A 14842-nucleotide genomic window follows, 5' to 3' on the forward strand; every position below is an offset into this window, starting at 1 on the left:
GTGCTTAGGGTCGCTTCTAATTTTTTGATATGGGGATCTATGTTTGTGTTATATAATTTGGAAGGGTTTCTTGTGAGTTGTACTCCCAAGTATTGTATTGCGTGTTTTTCCCACTTAAATGGATACTGCATTGCCCATGGGGGTTTGGCCTGTCCCCTAAGAAGTAAAGCCTCTGTTTTGTCTAGGTTTAAAGTGTAACCCGAGAGTTTGCCGATTTTTTCCACGTCCTGTAATAGGGGTGTTAGTGTTTCCCTAGGGTTGTCTATCACCAGTAAAAGATCGTCTGCAAATGCTTCTACTTTTATCTTTGTCCCTCCGCATGTGGCTCCTGTAAATAGCGTTGTTTGTGTCAAGTATCTAAGCAGTGGATCTATTGATAGATTAAACAACAGTGGTGAAAGGGGGCAGCCTTGTCTAGCCCCTCTAAATAAGTCTATGTTGGGAGTATTAAGGCCGTTGACTGTGAGAGTCGTGGTGGCCCTTGTGTGCATTGTGTCTATATAGTTCATAAAAATCTGTCCAAAGCCTCTTTTTTCCAGCAGTCTGTTTAAATATGGCCAGGCCATTTTATCAAAAGCTTTTTCTGCGTCCAGATTCAGCAGCATTGTAGTCTGGCTCTCGGGGTTTTGTGCTATGACCGTCGCCGCTATGGCGGCTCTGATGTTTTTTAAAGCACTTCTCCCTTGTGTAAAGCCTTTCTGTGCTGGATCTAGTATGGACGGGAGGATTAGCTGGAGTCTGTCGGCTAGTATTTTGGACAGGAATTTATAATCGCAGTTTAACAGCGCTATTGGTCTGTAGGATTTTGGTTCTGTCTGGTCTTTGCCCGGTTTGGGGAGTAGTATCGTTCTTGATACTCCAAAGTCCTCTGCTTGTGTGTCGTTTTTGTATATTGTGTTGTACAGTTGGGTCAGTACTGGCACCATATCTGTTATTAGTATTTTATAATATTCCGTCGAGAATCCGTCGGGGCCTGGTGTTTTTCCCCCTAGTGCCCTCGAGATCGCCCCTCTTACTTCTTCCTCCCGTATGTCAGCGTCTAGTAAAGATGTTTGTTCTTCTGTTAGTTTTGGTAGGTTCACAGATTCTAGGAAACTGTTTATGTCCTGCATGTTTGTTGGTTCTGCCCTGTATAGGTTTTCAAAGTATTCGTGTAGTATTTGAGTCACTTCTTCTTGTTTTGTTGTGAGGTTATCTCCATTGGCGTGTCTTAGTGCCAATATTGGTTTGTGTGGTTGTTTTTGTTTAGCCAGGTTGGCTAGCAAGCGACCTGTCTTGTTGCCCCACCTGTAGAACTTGTTTTTTGTTAGTTGTGTTTGCCAGTGTGCGTGTGTATGTACGAATGTGTTTAGTAAATGTTTTGCTGTGAGGAAGGTTTGATATGAATTATCGTCATGGGAGTTCATATGTTCTTTTTGTGCCTCCAGGAGGGAGTGATGTAATGTCTCGAATTCTGTTTGGAATTTTTTCCTCCTATGGGACAGGTAGCTTATGATATGGCCCCTCATCACTGCCTTCGAAGCTTGCCAAAATAGGTTTATGTCCTCTATATGGGCCCTATTGTCGTCTGCGTAATTATTCCAGTTTATTTTCAGGTATGCCCTGAAATCCTCTGATTCCCACAAAAATGAGGGGAATCTCCATATTTTGGTCAGCCTTCGCGGGGCTATCAGTTGTAGTTTCATTGTTATCGGTGCATGGTCACTGAGGGATATTGGGTGGATTATTGATTGGTGGTGATATTAAAAAGTGCTGTTTGATATCAGGAGAAAGTCTATGCGTGAAAATGAATGGTGTGCATTGGAGCAGCACGTGTATTCTTTATTGGTGGGGTTCAGGAGTCGCCACGGATCACATAAGCTGAGTTGTTCTTTTAGCGTTAGTAATGCATGTGTGATTGAGGTTGTTTGGGTGGATGGCCCTGTTCTGTCCAGTATTTCGTCTTGTACGCTGTTAAAGTCTCCTCCCATGATTATTCTATCGTTTAGATACGGTTGTAGTTTTTCTATTAGCGTGGCACAGAATGCCGGTTGATTTGTGTTGGGGCCATATACGTTCACCAAGGTATATATTTGTTCTTCCATTTTGATTCTCATTATTAGATATCTGCCCTGCGGGTCGGCTATATTTTGTAGTATTACATGTGGTGTGTTTTTCCTAATCAAAATGGCTACTCCTCGTGATGCTGATGTATGGGAGGCTGTATAACATGCGTCTATCCAAGGTGCTTTTAGTTCCCCTTTTCCCTCTTTTTTCCAGTGTGTTTCCTGTAAAAACACTATATCTGGTTTATATCTTTTTAAATGTGTGAGTACTTTTTTTCGTTTAATGGGTGTGTTTAGTCCGTCTACATTCCAGGACAGTATTTGTATCGTGGAGGGTGTTTGATATTCAGTTGTCTCTAAGTCTGTGGGCATATTGGTATGTGTCGGTTATAATTACCGTGGTTTTTGCCTCTTTGTTGTCGTCACATCCTTTGGTCCCAGCGAGCCGTGGATGCAACTGGGTGTTGATTGTGCCATGCCTGCGGGGCTCTCCGATCCTCCTTTCGGTCCGTTTTCTAAAGGTCAAATGGGTCAGAAAAAAAATAGAAAACATAAAAAACATGAAAAACATAGTTATAAACATATAAACTTTCAGTATTGAATTCTTTTTCTTTTGCATAACGGGTGCCACATCCACGATGTTTCGAACAGGGTCATAATAAAGAGCAACTATGCAGTTCCTTTTTTCCCCATCTTTCTCATCCCTGTTCTCCGTCTTCTTCCATGCGCAGATGTCTTCTGGCTTCCTCCGGGGTGTTGAATATTAGAGATTTATTGCCATCTTGGATTCGGAGCTTTGCCGGATATAGCAATTGGAAGTGTGTGTTTTGTTCATGTAAGGCCTGGCAGATTGGGGTAAATAGTTTGCGTTTTTGTGATACTGCCACTGAAAAGTCCTGGAACAGTAAGATCTTTGATCCTTGTATTATTAGTTCTCCTTGTCGTCTGTAAGCTTGTAAGATTGTTTCTTTTGTTGCCCAATGCATGTATTTTGCTATCACTGGGCGAGGTCTATTTCTGTTGTTACGCCCCTCCCCCGGGGGGCCAATTCTGTGAGCTCTTTCTATTGTTAGAGGGTCTTTAGGTATGTCGAGCTGGAGTACTTGTGGTAGCTCAGTAGTTAGGTAGGTTATAAGCTGGTTATTGGTTACTGTCTCAGGTATTCCCACAAAGCGAAGATTATTACGGCGATGTCTATTTTCTAGGTCGTCGATTTTCTCCCGAAGCATTTCGGTTTCTGACTGATTTCTTTGTAGCGAGGCTTCCAAGCTTGCTATGGTTTGTTCTGTATTCTGGGTTTTCGCTTCTAATTCCGTCAGCCTTTGGGTGTTGTCCGTGATTTGGGATAATGCTGAATTTATGGATTTATGCAATGCCTCTAATCTGTTATCAAATAGGGGGAGAAGCATTTTTGACACCTCTTGTGCCACCAGTGTTGCCTGGGTTATGTCCATGTTGTTATTCATTGGTTGGTCATTAGTTTGTATGGCGGAAGTGTCCATTGTCTCGTGGTCGGTGTCTGGTAAGACCGCGGTACATGGTGGGGGGGTTCTTCGAAGGGGATGTAGGTTGGTGTGTGCTTTTGCTTTCTCTTTCTTTGATGTTTTTGGCAGCTTTGTTCTTTTGTTGTCCTCCCATAGATGTTTTGTCTGTGTTTGGCTGGCGTGTTGCCCTTGTTGAGGTGCCCGCGTTTTTTTCGTTTAGATATTTGTCCATGTTTTTTTTTTTGTTTTTTTTTTAAGTCGAGTGGTTATGCGGGTTGATTTGCTGAGATGTCTTCCCTGTTCTTGAGGTTTTTCTGGTTTTATTGCAGTTTAATTTTGTTGTGGATGTGGCTTATCTTTCATTATCTATTGCTCCATCTCTGTTTGTCTGGGGTCTTTGGTTCGCTCCGCGACTAATGTTCCTGCTGGTTTCGTTTTGTCGCTTTTATCTCCCCCACTCCTGTTTTTGGTGTACTTTAATTATTCTGTTTTGTGCTGTCTGGGCTTTCTCTCCCCTCTTTTCCTTATTTCCCCCCCCCCCCCCTGTTGCTGTTTTGTTCTTTAGGGATTTGTCAGGGGTTAAATTCGAATGATAGTCCCTTGGGATCTTTTCTGTGGTATGTACTGGGTTTTGTGTTTTTCTTGAGGTTGGGATGGGGCTCGTGTGGTAGTTATGGTTGCCCACTGTTCTTGGGCTGTTCCCCCCCCCCCCCTCTCTCTCTCTTTGAAGGGGATCTCTGTGCCTCTGTTGCGTTCTGGGGCCCTCTCTGCAGCGTTGGTGTGGCTGTGTGGTGTCTTCACACTTCTTTGCTGCCTCTCGGCTCCTTCCCCTGCCTGGTGTAATGGGCGGGGCTTATTGTGGGCATCGCTGTCGAAATTTAGGCTGTGGCTTCTGCTGCCGCTAGGCCGCTGCGTCCCCACAGGTTTTCGGGGGGGTCGCCGGTTCAGGGGGGGGTTTCTCCGGTTGTCCGGGTGCTCTCCCGGGCTATTCTCCCCGTGCGGAGCTGGGCTATGTCTGTCACGGCCCGGGTGTTGTGGCGCGATGCCCGCTGCTGCCCGCTTTGGTGTTCCGGTGGGGTATCTACTCTCGAGGGGTCTCCCCTAGTCCTCTATGGCTTCCCGAGGTCTTCCCCCCTCTCGCGGCTCTTACCGGGCTTGGTCGCGGTTCTCGCGGCCGGAAATTTAGTCCGCGGCTTTGGGCGCGTCCAGGCCGGTGTCCCCGGCGCTCCCGGTATGTCTTGGGCGGGGGCCGATGGGTCTGCAGACCTTACCGGAGATCTTCGGCGGAGGTAAGGTCCCGGCTGGCTATGGGTTGGGCGTCCCGTTTCCTCGCCTCTGTGCCCCGGTTCTCCTTTCCCGCGGTCCGCGTTTGGAGGTTCACGGAGGATCTTCCGGGCCCCTTGCCGGTGTTGGGACTTCTGCCTAGCAAGCAGGGGAGATGTCCGTCCCTGCAGCTGCTTTTTTGTGGGTCACTAGAGGGTCCCGGTGTCTCTGGGAGTTGTGTCACGCAGGAGCTCTGAGAGACACGTCCTGCTTCCTCTGTGTCCTGGGCGGAAGTCCGTGTTGTTAGCTTTTATAGTCGGGGGATAGTTCAGGTATACACGCTGACTTTTATAGTCGGAGGGATAGTTCTGGTATACACACTGACTTTTATAGTCGGAGGGATAGTTCTGGTATACACACTGACTTTTATAGTCGGGGGATAGTTCAGGTATACACGCTGACTTTTATAGTCGGAGGGATAGTTCTGGTATACACACTGACTTTTATAGTCGGAGGGATAGTTCTGGTATACACGCTGACTTTTATACTCGGAGGGATAGTTCTGGTATACACGCTGACTTTTATACTCGGAGGGATAGTTCTGGTATACACGCTGACTTTTATAGTCGGAGGGATAGTTCTGGTATACACACTGGCTTTTATAGTCGGGGGATAGTTCTGGTATACACGCTGACTTTTATAGTCGGAGGGATAGTTCTGGTATACACGCTGATTTTGTAGCCTAGATGAGCTGTGAATTGAGGTGAATATATATTTTGGCAAGTAAGTCAATGGACCTAAAAGAGGAGTCAAGGCAGGAATTACCTACTTGGGGCTAATGCCCACGGATGGATTTCTGCCGCGTTTCATGAACCCAATAGCTTACTGCCTTTAAATGTTCACGCAGCATGAAATAAATCGTGGCATGTTCTAATTGCGGAAAAACGCGCAGCCGGCGTCCATTGCAGTCAATGGAAGCCATGCATCACGTGATACTTCCGCTGTGAGCACAGCGGAAGTATCGCATGATTACGCGGTTTTTTTTCAGCCTCACTGCGGCTGTAGATCGCTGCGCCTATGTGAGTCCTAAAGAATATTTAACATTAAGCAAAAACTAGTGCCAGATTCTTGACAAGCACACACGCTAGCGCTAATCTCTGCGCCAAAACTATGCCAAATGATTGTGCCCCAATACGTTTACCTTACTTATATTTGTTACTGTATTACTTACTTTCAACAATTTGTTTTCAGCCTAAAATGGAACAATTTTGAGAAACAGCTGGAAGTGTACGCATCTATTGCCGACTTGTCAAAGGGAGGAAGGATTGGAATAGAAGAGTTTGCCAATCATCTCAAGCTGCCGGTGTCGGATCTACTAAGAGAGCTGTTCGCACTGTTTGACCGGGTAAGTCTTATATTATAAGGCTTACTATAAGATGTCACAACTTGAGACGTGTAACTTTTGGGAACTTGGTAGCATATAGTGTTAGGCTGAAAAATGACTTGTGTCCATCTAGTTCAGCCTGCTATCCTGCAATGTTGATCCAGAGGAAGGAGAAAAACCTAATGAGGCCGAAGCCAATTATACTCACTTTAGGAAAAATATTCCTTCCCAACTCCAATCTGGCAATCAGAATAATCCCCGGGTCACCGACCCTTCTGAAGTAATCAGTGACTATAACATATTATATTGTAACACCCAAGAAAGGCGTCCAGGCCTCTCTTGTACGCTTATCATGTTCACCATCACTACATGCTCAGGCAGAGAGTTCCATAGTCTCACTGCTCTTACAGTAAAGAACCCCCTTCTATGTCGGTGTAGAAACCTTCTTTCCTCTAGACGTAGAGGGCGCTCTGTTGGCACAGTCCTGGGTATAAACAGATGATGGGAGCGATCTCGGTATTGTCCCCCGATATATTTATACATAATTATTAGGTCGCCACCCCCCCCCCCCCAACCGTCTTTTTTGCTAAACTAAATAACCCCAATAATAAAACTTCAGTCTTGTGCAAAACTCCACACTGATCATGATCATATTATATCTGTTTAATGGCCGAAGCTCATTTTTCCTGATATAATGCTCCAGTCCCCCTCTATAGACAGACATTGTCCTTGTATTCGGTAATTTCGGTGTTGTCATTGAAATAAATGGAATGCATGCATGTCCTCCATTTCTGTGGGGACAGTCAGGACCGCCATACTCAGGACTCGTGGGAACCCCAGTGGTTACACCCCACTGATCATAGAGTTACTCCCCATCTTCTGAGTAACTTTAGATCTCTTTATATCTTGGTACAACCCCTTAAAGCACATCCTCTGGTACTGGCCAAACAATGATGGCTGGACCGCTTTTTCGACTACCTGATGCATACTGTGTGCATGCAGATCTCACTGGCCAGAGCCGCTCATGTGGGCAGCACTAGTCAATCACAGCAGGCGTAGTGTCTTAGGGATCCGGCACACGGACGTATTAACACGTGTGGATAAAATGTACATGTGCAAAATGCAGAGACGCATGGGTTCGTACACATTATCCTTTTTTGCGTGAGCAGAAGTCTATGCGGGGTGGACAAATGTACAATGGGATCCGTGAAAGAATGCGCATTTAAATCAGGGCGGGCGTGTGTCTTGTGCCCATGTGAAGATGCTCTGTGCATGCAAACACGCTCACAAATGCCTTGTGCTAGCAAAAACGCATACGCCCGTGTGAAGCCACCCTTAGACTCAGGCCTCATTCACACGGGTGTATTTGCGCTCCAGATTACGCGCTTAAGGGTGCCCACCCACTAGCGTTTTTTTACTGCGAAATTCGCAGCGTTTTTTTTTTTCTGCAGGGGTCTTTGGGCTATGGGACATGCAAAGCTAAAAATCGCAATCGCGATAAATCGCGATTTTTACAAGTCCCATAGACCCCCTGCAGAAAAAAAAACCCTGCGAATTTCGCAGTGAAAAAAAACGCCAGTGGGTGGGCACCCTTATACGGATAGCATAAACGCCATTGATTTGTATTAGGGCAATCAGACTTGTGTTTTTCACACGTGTATTTTACATGCGTGAAAAAAAAAAAAACGCAGTACGTCCGGTTATGGTCTGTATTACTGATCGAAATTGTTCATTCAAATCAATTAAATTCAGTGAATCTGTGTGAGATTTTTGCGCTTTTTTTTTTTTTGTGTGTGTGTGAAAAATTGTAGTTTTATACACCTGCAAAGAAAACCACAAGAAAGACCAAATACAGAGTGAGGGCGGTTCCAGATGAGTGCGGGCACAACTACACTCGGCAGTACGGAGCTGCGGTGCGCCTGAACGAGGGGAATTTCTTCCCATTCGTTGGGTTTTCAAACTCCGCATCCGAGTGCAGGAGTTTGAAAATAACCGCGAGAAGTCTGATGATGGTTTTGTGGTGCGACTAGCTTCCCCCCTCATGTGAAAGCTCCCTAAGGGCTCCTGCACACTGGCGATCGCGATATCGTGGCAAAATCGCTACTTTTTTCCCCGCAATTTTTTTGAGCATCAGCGCTGCTTTTTTTCCCAAAAACATGGCTGCCGTTCGCGATTTATGAGTCAATTGGACTTTCTAATGTTAAAAAGTCATCGCATGGAAATCACAAGTTGGTGCTTTGCAATGTGATAAAAAGGAGGCGCCATAGGGAAACATGGGAGATAAACAAAGCGCAGAAAGATAGAACACGCCGCTATTTTTTTTTCTTGCAACATCGAATGAGTGAAAACATTGAAAATGTTCTAATTTTGACGCCACATAGACTTTTATGGGAGACTATGCGAGCCAACCGGCAAAGGGAGGGGGGACGGTGTTTAACATCCCTGTGGGGATAAAGGGAGTCCCTACGGGGATGTTAATCTCTTTCCCCCTTCCTTTGCCGATGAAGGTCGTCCCAAGCTGCAGGGATTCCTTTCAGTGAGGTAGATGGGAGATGCGATGCGAGAGCTCACCCAAAGATAGGACGTGCCGCGATGCGGGAAAACATCGCTCATGTGTATGAGCCCATTCAAAAGAATGGACTTCACATCCGTGCGTGTTTTGTACGCATTGCATCACACAGAAATTGCACAAGTTTCTCGTTCGTGTGAATAAAGCCTTAGGCCTCATGTCCACGGGGAAAATCAGGCCCGCTACGGATTCTCCATGTAGAATCTGCAGCGGGTCCCTCCTGCCCCGCGGACATGAGGGCTGAAAATAAGAATAAATGAGAATTAACTCACCTCCCATCCGCTCCGTTTCTTCTCTTCGCCGCGGTGTCATCTTCTCTGCGTCGCGGCCGGATCTTCTTTCTTCGGCTCGGCGGATGCGCATGATGACGTCGGTGACGTGCCCCGCGCATGCGCCGTCCCGAAGAAAAAAGATCCGGCCGCGACGGAGAGAAGATGGCGCCGCCGCGAAGAGAAGAAACGGAGCGTGTGAGTAAATTCCGAATTTTGTCTCCCGCGGATCCGGACGGCTTCCATAGGCTTCAATAGAAGACCCGCATGAAAATGGAGCATGGTCCAGATTTTTTCATGCTCCATTTTTTTTAAAATCACTTTTATTGACGATCCGCGGGTATTTATCTACCCCGCGGGTGGTCAATGCATCCCTATGGGGTGCGGATCCGCGGGCAGGAGAAGAGTTAAAATCCGCTGCGGATTTTAATTCTTATTTTGCCCGTGGACATGAGCCCTTAGAGATCAGTGAGGGCTCTTTCACACGAGTGCTTTTGCGCGCTGAGAATCGGCCGTGGGAACTGCAACCACTGGTCAATTTTCACTGCTGGTTGTGTCCCTCTCAGGTGTGAACAGGGCCGCCAGTGCAGAAAAGGACACTTACCTGCGCAGGAACGCTCACAAGACGAAGTGATTGCGCTCCATTTTAGAGTGAAAATGCGTCACACACTCGCATGATTGCGTCACGCGCGTGTGAAGGAGTGCTAAGGGCTTTACATGGGCGTATGCGTTTTTGCACGCAGTGAACAATTTTTTTTTTACGTGTATTTTACTGTCATTTCTGTGTCACAGGGCCTATTCATTTGCGTGCTGCAAACGAGCCCTCCCCGACTTAAATGGTTATTTACCCTAGTGAGTTCCAGGTGTGTTATTTTTCTCGTGGAATTCAACAGCGTATTGCACGCACATTTGCGCACTCCCTATAGACTTTAAATGCACACAAAAGTAGAGCATGCAGCGGTTTTTTCGCATTTGGGCAAAAAAAAAAAAAGGAAATGAAAACCAATCCATTGAAATCAATGGGTTTTATTCTCTGCGTATTGTGCTCAGAAATTTTGCGCATGCTAACACACGCGTGTAAATGTCCATGTGCAGGAACTCCTGGCTTCACATGGTTGTGTTTGCGTGCGCATTTACGCAGCGAATAGAACCCTGTAGATTTCAATGGGTTTGTTCACAAATGCGCGTTTTCACAATTCACGCAAAAAAATATGCAACATACTCTATTTTGCGGCATTTTTGCACACCAAAAGTCCCCATAGAAGTCAATGGGGATACACAAATATGCATGTGATATGCCAGGAGGTGCGTGATACGCTGCGTAATTGCGCAGGAAAGGAACGCATCCAGAACTCGTTAGACTAATTTCAATAGCTGGGAGCAGCGGTGGGTATTTTTCTGAATGCACAAAAGCCAGCAAAATATCTGCAGATGCGAATACACATACGCGGGCAAGCGCAATATCGCTATTAGAAAATCGGACTGATATCGCACTCATAAAGCTGCTTTCATACAAATGTTTTCTCGCAGATAAACGTCGCCCACAAATCGCCGCCATGTGAAGCATTGGACTGCAATGCATTCATTCACACGGGCGATTATTACCTCCCCTCCTCCCCCTCCCGCACAGCATCAAAATATGGGCCATGACCTATCTTTTGCCGAAAATCGCAGAGAGGGGGAAGGAGTTTACCGCCGCTTGTTGCAGAAGACGGCTGGTTTCTATTTAGCTATTAAGGCTTAATAGAAGCCATTCTGCCGAGCGCGGCAGCGGAGTCCATTTACGCGATGCAGCCCTGTGAATGGACGAGACAGCGCTAATTACAAAAGGGATTAGATTGCAGTAATGCTGCGCTGCCGCAATTCTTCCACGCGATGCTTTTGCGTATAAATGCAACGCTTGTGTGAAAGAGGCCTAAAGCTGCGCTTTTTCAGCTATTTTGTATATACTGTGCACGCTACTTTCACGCGAGTGAAAAAAAATCATATATTGCTCCAATATGACAGAAAAAACGCATCGCATATAAATCACTTGCCAAGCCAGTGAGACACAATTTTTCTTTTCATGCACACAGAATTGAAGGCTTATTCACACGGGCGGATTTTTTATCAGTATTTTGTGAGCCAAAACCAGAAGTGGAGAGAAAGTCTAATTGGGAAGATTTTCATTTCTTCCGTATTTTGGGCCGTTCCTGGTTTGGCTCACAAAATACTGATGTAAAAGGCGTCCTGTGAATAAGGCCTAAGGCTTATTCAGACTGGCACAGGCGAAACTACGCTCGGCAGCACGGGCAAATCATGCGTACAAATCACGGGCAGGAAAGGAGGTGGTGAAAACAAAACCACTGAAATCCCATAGAGATCCGCGGTTTTGTTTTTTCCCTTTATACGGTTGTGATTATAAGGGGACTAAAGTACATTCGTGTGAAGGAGCCGTCGGCGCAATTTTATGCATATGAGAGCGCATTTGCTTACCCCCCTAGACTCTAATGGAATATCAGGAGCGCAAATGCACGTAAAAATCATTGCGGTTTCTGTGACCGCTTTTCTGCACAGAAATCAGCGTGCTAAATCGCCGTGTGAAAGAGGCCCTAGGGCTTCGGCAGACGAATGTACGCGACAAGACGATTGTCGCAGTGGAGCGTATTTGTGCATAAACAAGGTTTACAGTAATCGGGTTGCACTCACAATGCCAGTTCACACGCGCGTTCACCCCTCTCCGTGGCATACAGTGCCGATGTAAAGCTTAATAAGGGCCGGCGGTCATCTTCTCCCTGCGACGTCCGCTGGGTCACAACCCTTCCCTGTCATGCAGAAAGATGAGGTGAGAAACACGCTTATGAGAATGAACCTATGGAGATCACAGGGAGCCGTGCGGGTGTCATGGCAGCCAGGGGCCTTCTGAAAGGCCCCAGGACTGTCAAAGCAGAATGCTTATCCAGGCATTCTCGTGGGGTGGCTTGGTAGACTGCCTGTCAATTCGCAGTATGATGTAAGGCTATGGCATTTCATCATATTGCAAGAGCGATCAGAGCATCACACGCTCATGTTCACTCTGGGACAAAAAAAAGTGAAAATAAGTTTTAAAAAGTCTTACTAATTATATAAAAAAATAAAAGGTTATTTTAATTATTAAATAGAAAAAAAAAAAACTGTGCTTCCGTAAATGACCAACCTATCAAAGTAGCACATTATTTACCCCGCACAGTGAACGTCATCAGGAAAGAAAAAAAAACACCAGAATTTTGCTTTTTGGACACCCCGTCTTTAAGAAAAAAATGTAATAAAAAGGGATGAAAAAGTCACATGTGCTCCAGAATGGTACCAACGGAAAACTACAGGATATCCTGCAAAAACAGAGCCCTCACACAGCTGCGTCAACGAAAAAATAAAGAAGTTATGGCCGTCAGAAAATGGCGGCAGAAGATAATTAAAAAAAATTAAATATCTTGGAAAAAATAAAAGTAGTACGGCGAAAAAAGAAAAAAAACTACATAAATTTGGTAACATAGTATTCGTACTGACCCATAGATTAAAGCTATCATGTCATTTCCGTTGCAGTGTGTACACCGTAGAAACAAGACGCACCAAAAGATGGCGGAATTTCATTTTTTTTTCCACTTACAATTTTTTTTCAGCCTGCAAAAAACGAGCCCTCAGACAGCGACGGCGACGGAGAAATACAAGTTATGATTTATTAGAACGGGGGAGCAAAAAACAAAAGGGCCCGGTTAAGGGCTCATTCACACGAGGACCTACGTGTGCAAAAATCACGCACGTAAAAAAACCTGCAGCTATTGGAACCGACGGTTTTCTATGCGAACGTTCAGATAAAGAAATGTTACATGCGCAAAAAACATCTGAACGATCCCGTAGGAAACCATTCCTCCTAATAGTCGCGTGATTTTTCTGCGGTGATTTTTGCACGCGTAGGTCCGCATGTGAAAGAGGCCGTAGCCTTTACTGTGTCATGAAGCCCATTGTTCTCTATGGGCGCATAATTTACGCTATAAATACACAATTACACGGCGCATGTGCGGCGTTTATACGCGCCATTGCAAAGCGACAGAGCTTGAAAATTAAACAAAACCAGGAAGTCTGCGCACGACAGTGTGAGCGAGATACATCGTCATGCGCAGTGCAAAACCGCTGCCATACGCAGCGATAGGCCGGCTCCACAGCGGCAACGTGCAGCGTTTTACGTTTACGGTCGTGTGCGCCGGACTTATAAATCAGATCATATACAGGCAGATTCCCTTCCTGCAAAACCCACACGTGATAAAATCATGCAATTTTTGCGCCATGCAGGAGCTAGTAAAAATGCAGAATTATGATTTTTAATGCTTTCCTTCACATCTGCAATGTTTTTACTCATGCGATGTTGCGTGAAAAAAAAAAATCACGGGATGCCCTATCCTTCTGCGTTTTGCGTTTTTTCCCTATACTGGCTCCCTTTTACCGCATCGCAAAGCACGACCGTGCAATGCATTTTTAACATTACAAAGTCTTATTGACTTTTACGCAAAAATTACCACAAAATTGCGTGAAGAAAAAAAAAAAAAAAAATCACACGAGAAAATCTTAAGCGACATTGATCTTTTTGTGAGAGAAAGCAGCACTGACGCTCAAATTGTGGGAAAAAAGACGCGATTTTGCCGCAATTGCCAGTGTAAAGAAGCCCTAAGACCACCTTCACACGACCGTATGTGTTTAACGGTCGCCCCAGATGAATGAATCAAGTCCTGATCTGTATTCGCTGCCGTTTGAATGTAAAAAAAGCACGCAGAAGCGATGAAACCAGCGATCGCTGTAGAATCCTCAGAAGGTCGATGAACGCCTAGTTGGGGTGAGCCTCCTTCTTTTCCCTGCGTTGTACGCCAGTAACTCCCTGAAGACCTGTCTTTTCACGTGACATATAAAATGCACGACTGAAAACGGGCGCGTATGTCCTATTTTTCAAGGCGCAATATTTTAAGCGTCAAAAAATTGTTCGTCAGACCGAACACCTTGGAATCCAGCGCTTCGCGGGGTCGCGTTTCATGTTTTTTTTTCTTTTCTAACAGCACTAAAGGTCGTCTAAATAAGCCCGTAAACAGATGAACGCGGTTGTGGAGCTTTTTGCGCACGCACAACATGAAGAAGCATAGTTATTGATCTTAATGGTTTAATTCTGACGACCGTGTTTCTCGCGTGCGAGAAAAGATAGGCCTTGCCCGCTTTCTTTTTTTTTTTTAACGCACGCGATTACACGGGTTTGAACAGTAAACAAGACTTCTAACGTGTTCATGCACCAACACCCTCCATTGCGGTGAGCATATTTGTGCATCCGCTTGTCTGTTTAAGCCCTAACTTTGTACTCTTTTGCCTCATTCCCTCTGAAGAGTGCAGAAAATGGCGCCTGCAGCATCCATGACCTTTTGTATGTGAATCTGCATATAGCCGGCCATCTGCTAGTGTGACACCAGTGATGGCGGCAGCCTCCCGCCATATCACGTCTCTGAGGCTAGTTACACACAGGCGGGCGCAATTTTTGGCCCGATATCACGCTTATCAACTTTTTACTCCGCGGCTGCGAGGCGACTTTCAGCCAAAAACGCTTCATATTGCTTTTGTGAAATTCCGATCCTCTGGTGCGAGTCTCACACATAAGAGCGGATCAGAAGTGTTTCTGGTTGATTCCAATGGGAATCATCGCATCGCACGAGAGCCATGCGACGTATTTAAGGTCCCATTGAAATCAATGGGCGAGGCAGACTGAGGAACGCGGGAAAAAAATACGACCTGCTGCGTTTTTGTTTTGTTTTTTCCCCCTCACAGCATCGCTCGTG

The 14842-nt window shown here is 45.7% G+C and overlaps 1 protein-coding gene across 1 annotated transcript in view; it reads left to right on the plus strand.

Moving 5' to 3' along the window:
- The window catches only part of LOC136604695 (lysophosphatidylcholine acyltransferase 2-like), a 95843-nt gene that overhangs the window by 35802 nt on the left and 45199 nt on the right, over positions 1-14842 (plus strand). Inside the window, exon 3 of the mRNA XM_066588920.1 lies at positions 6044-6197. Within this exon, the coding sequence (XP_066445017.1) occupies positions 6044-6197 (154 nt within the window). The remainder of the gene's footprint in view (positions 1-6043; positions 6198-14842) is intronic.

The sequence above is a fragment of the Eleutherodactylus coqui genome, unplaced genomic scaffold (genome assembly GCF_035609145.1).
Source record: "Eleutherodactylus coqui strain aEleCoq1 unplaced genomic scaffold, aEleCoq1.hap1 HAP1_SCAFFOLD_68, whole genome shotgun sequence".
Classification (NCBI taxonomy): Eukaryota; Metazoa; Chordata; class Amphibia; order Anura; family Eleutherodactylidae; genus Eleutherodactylus; species Eleutherodactylus coqui.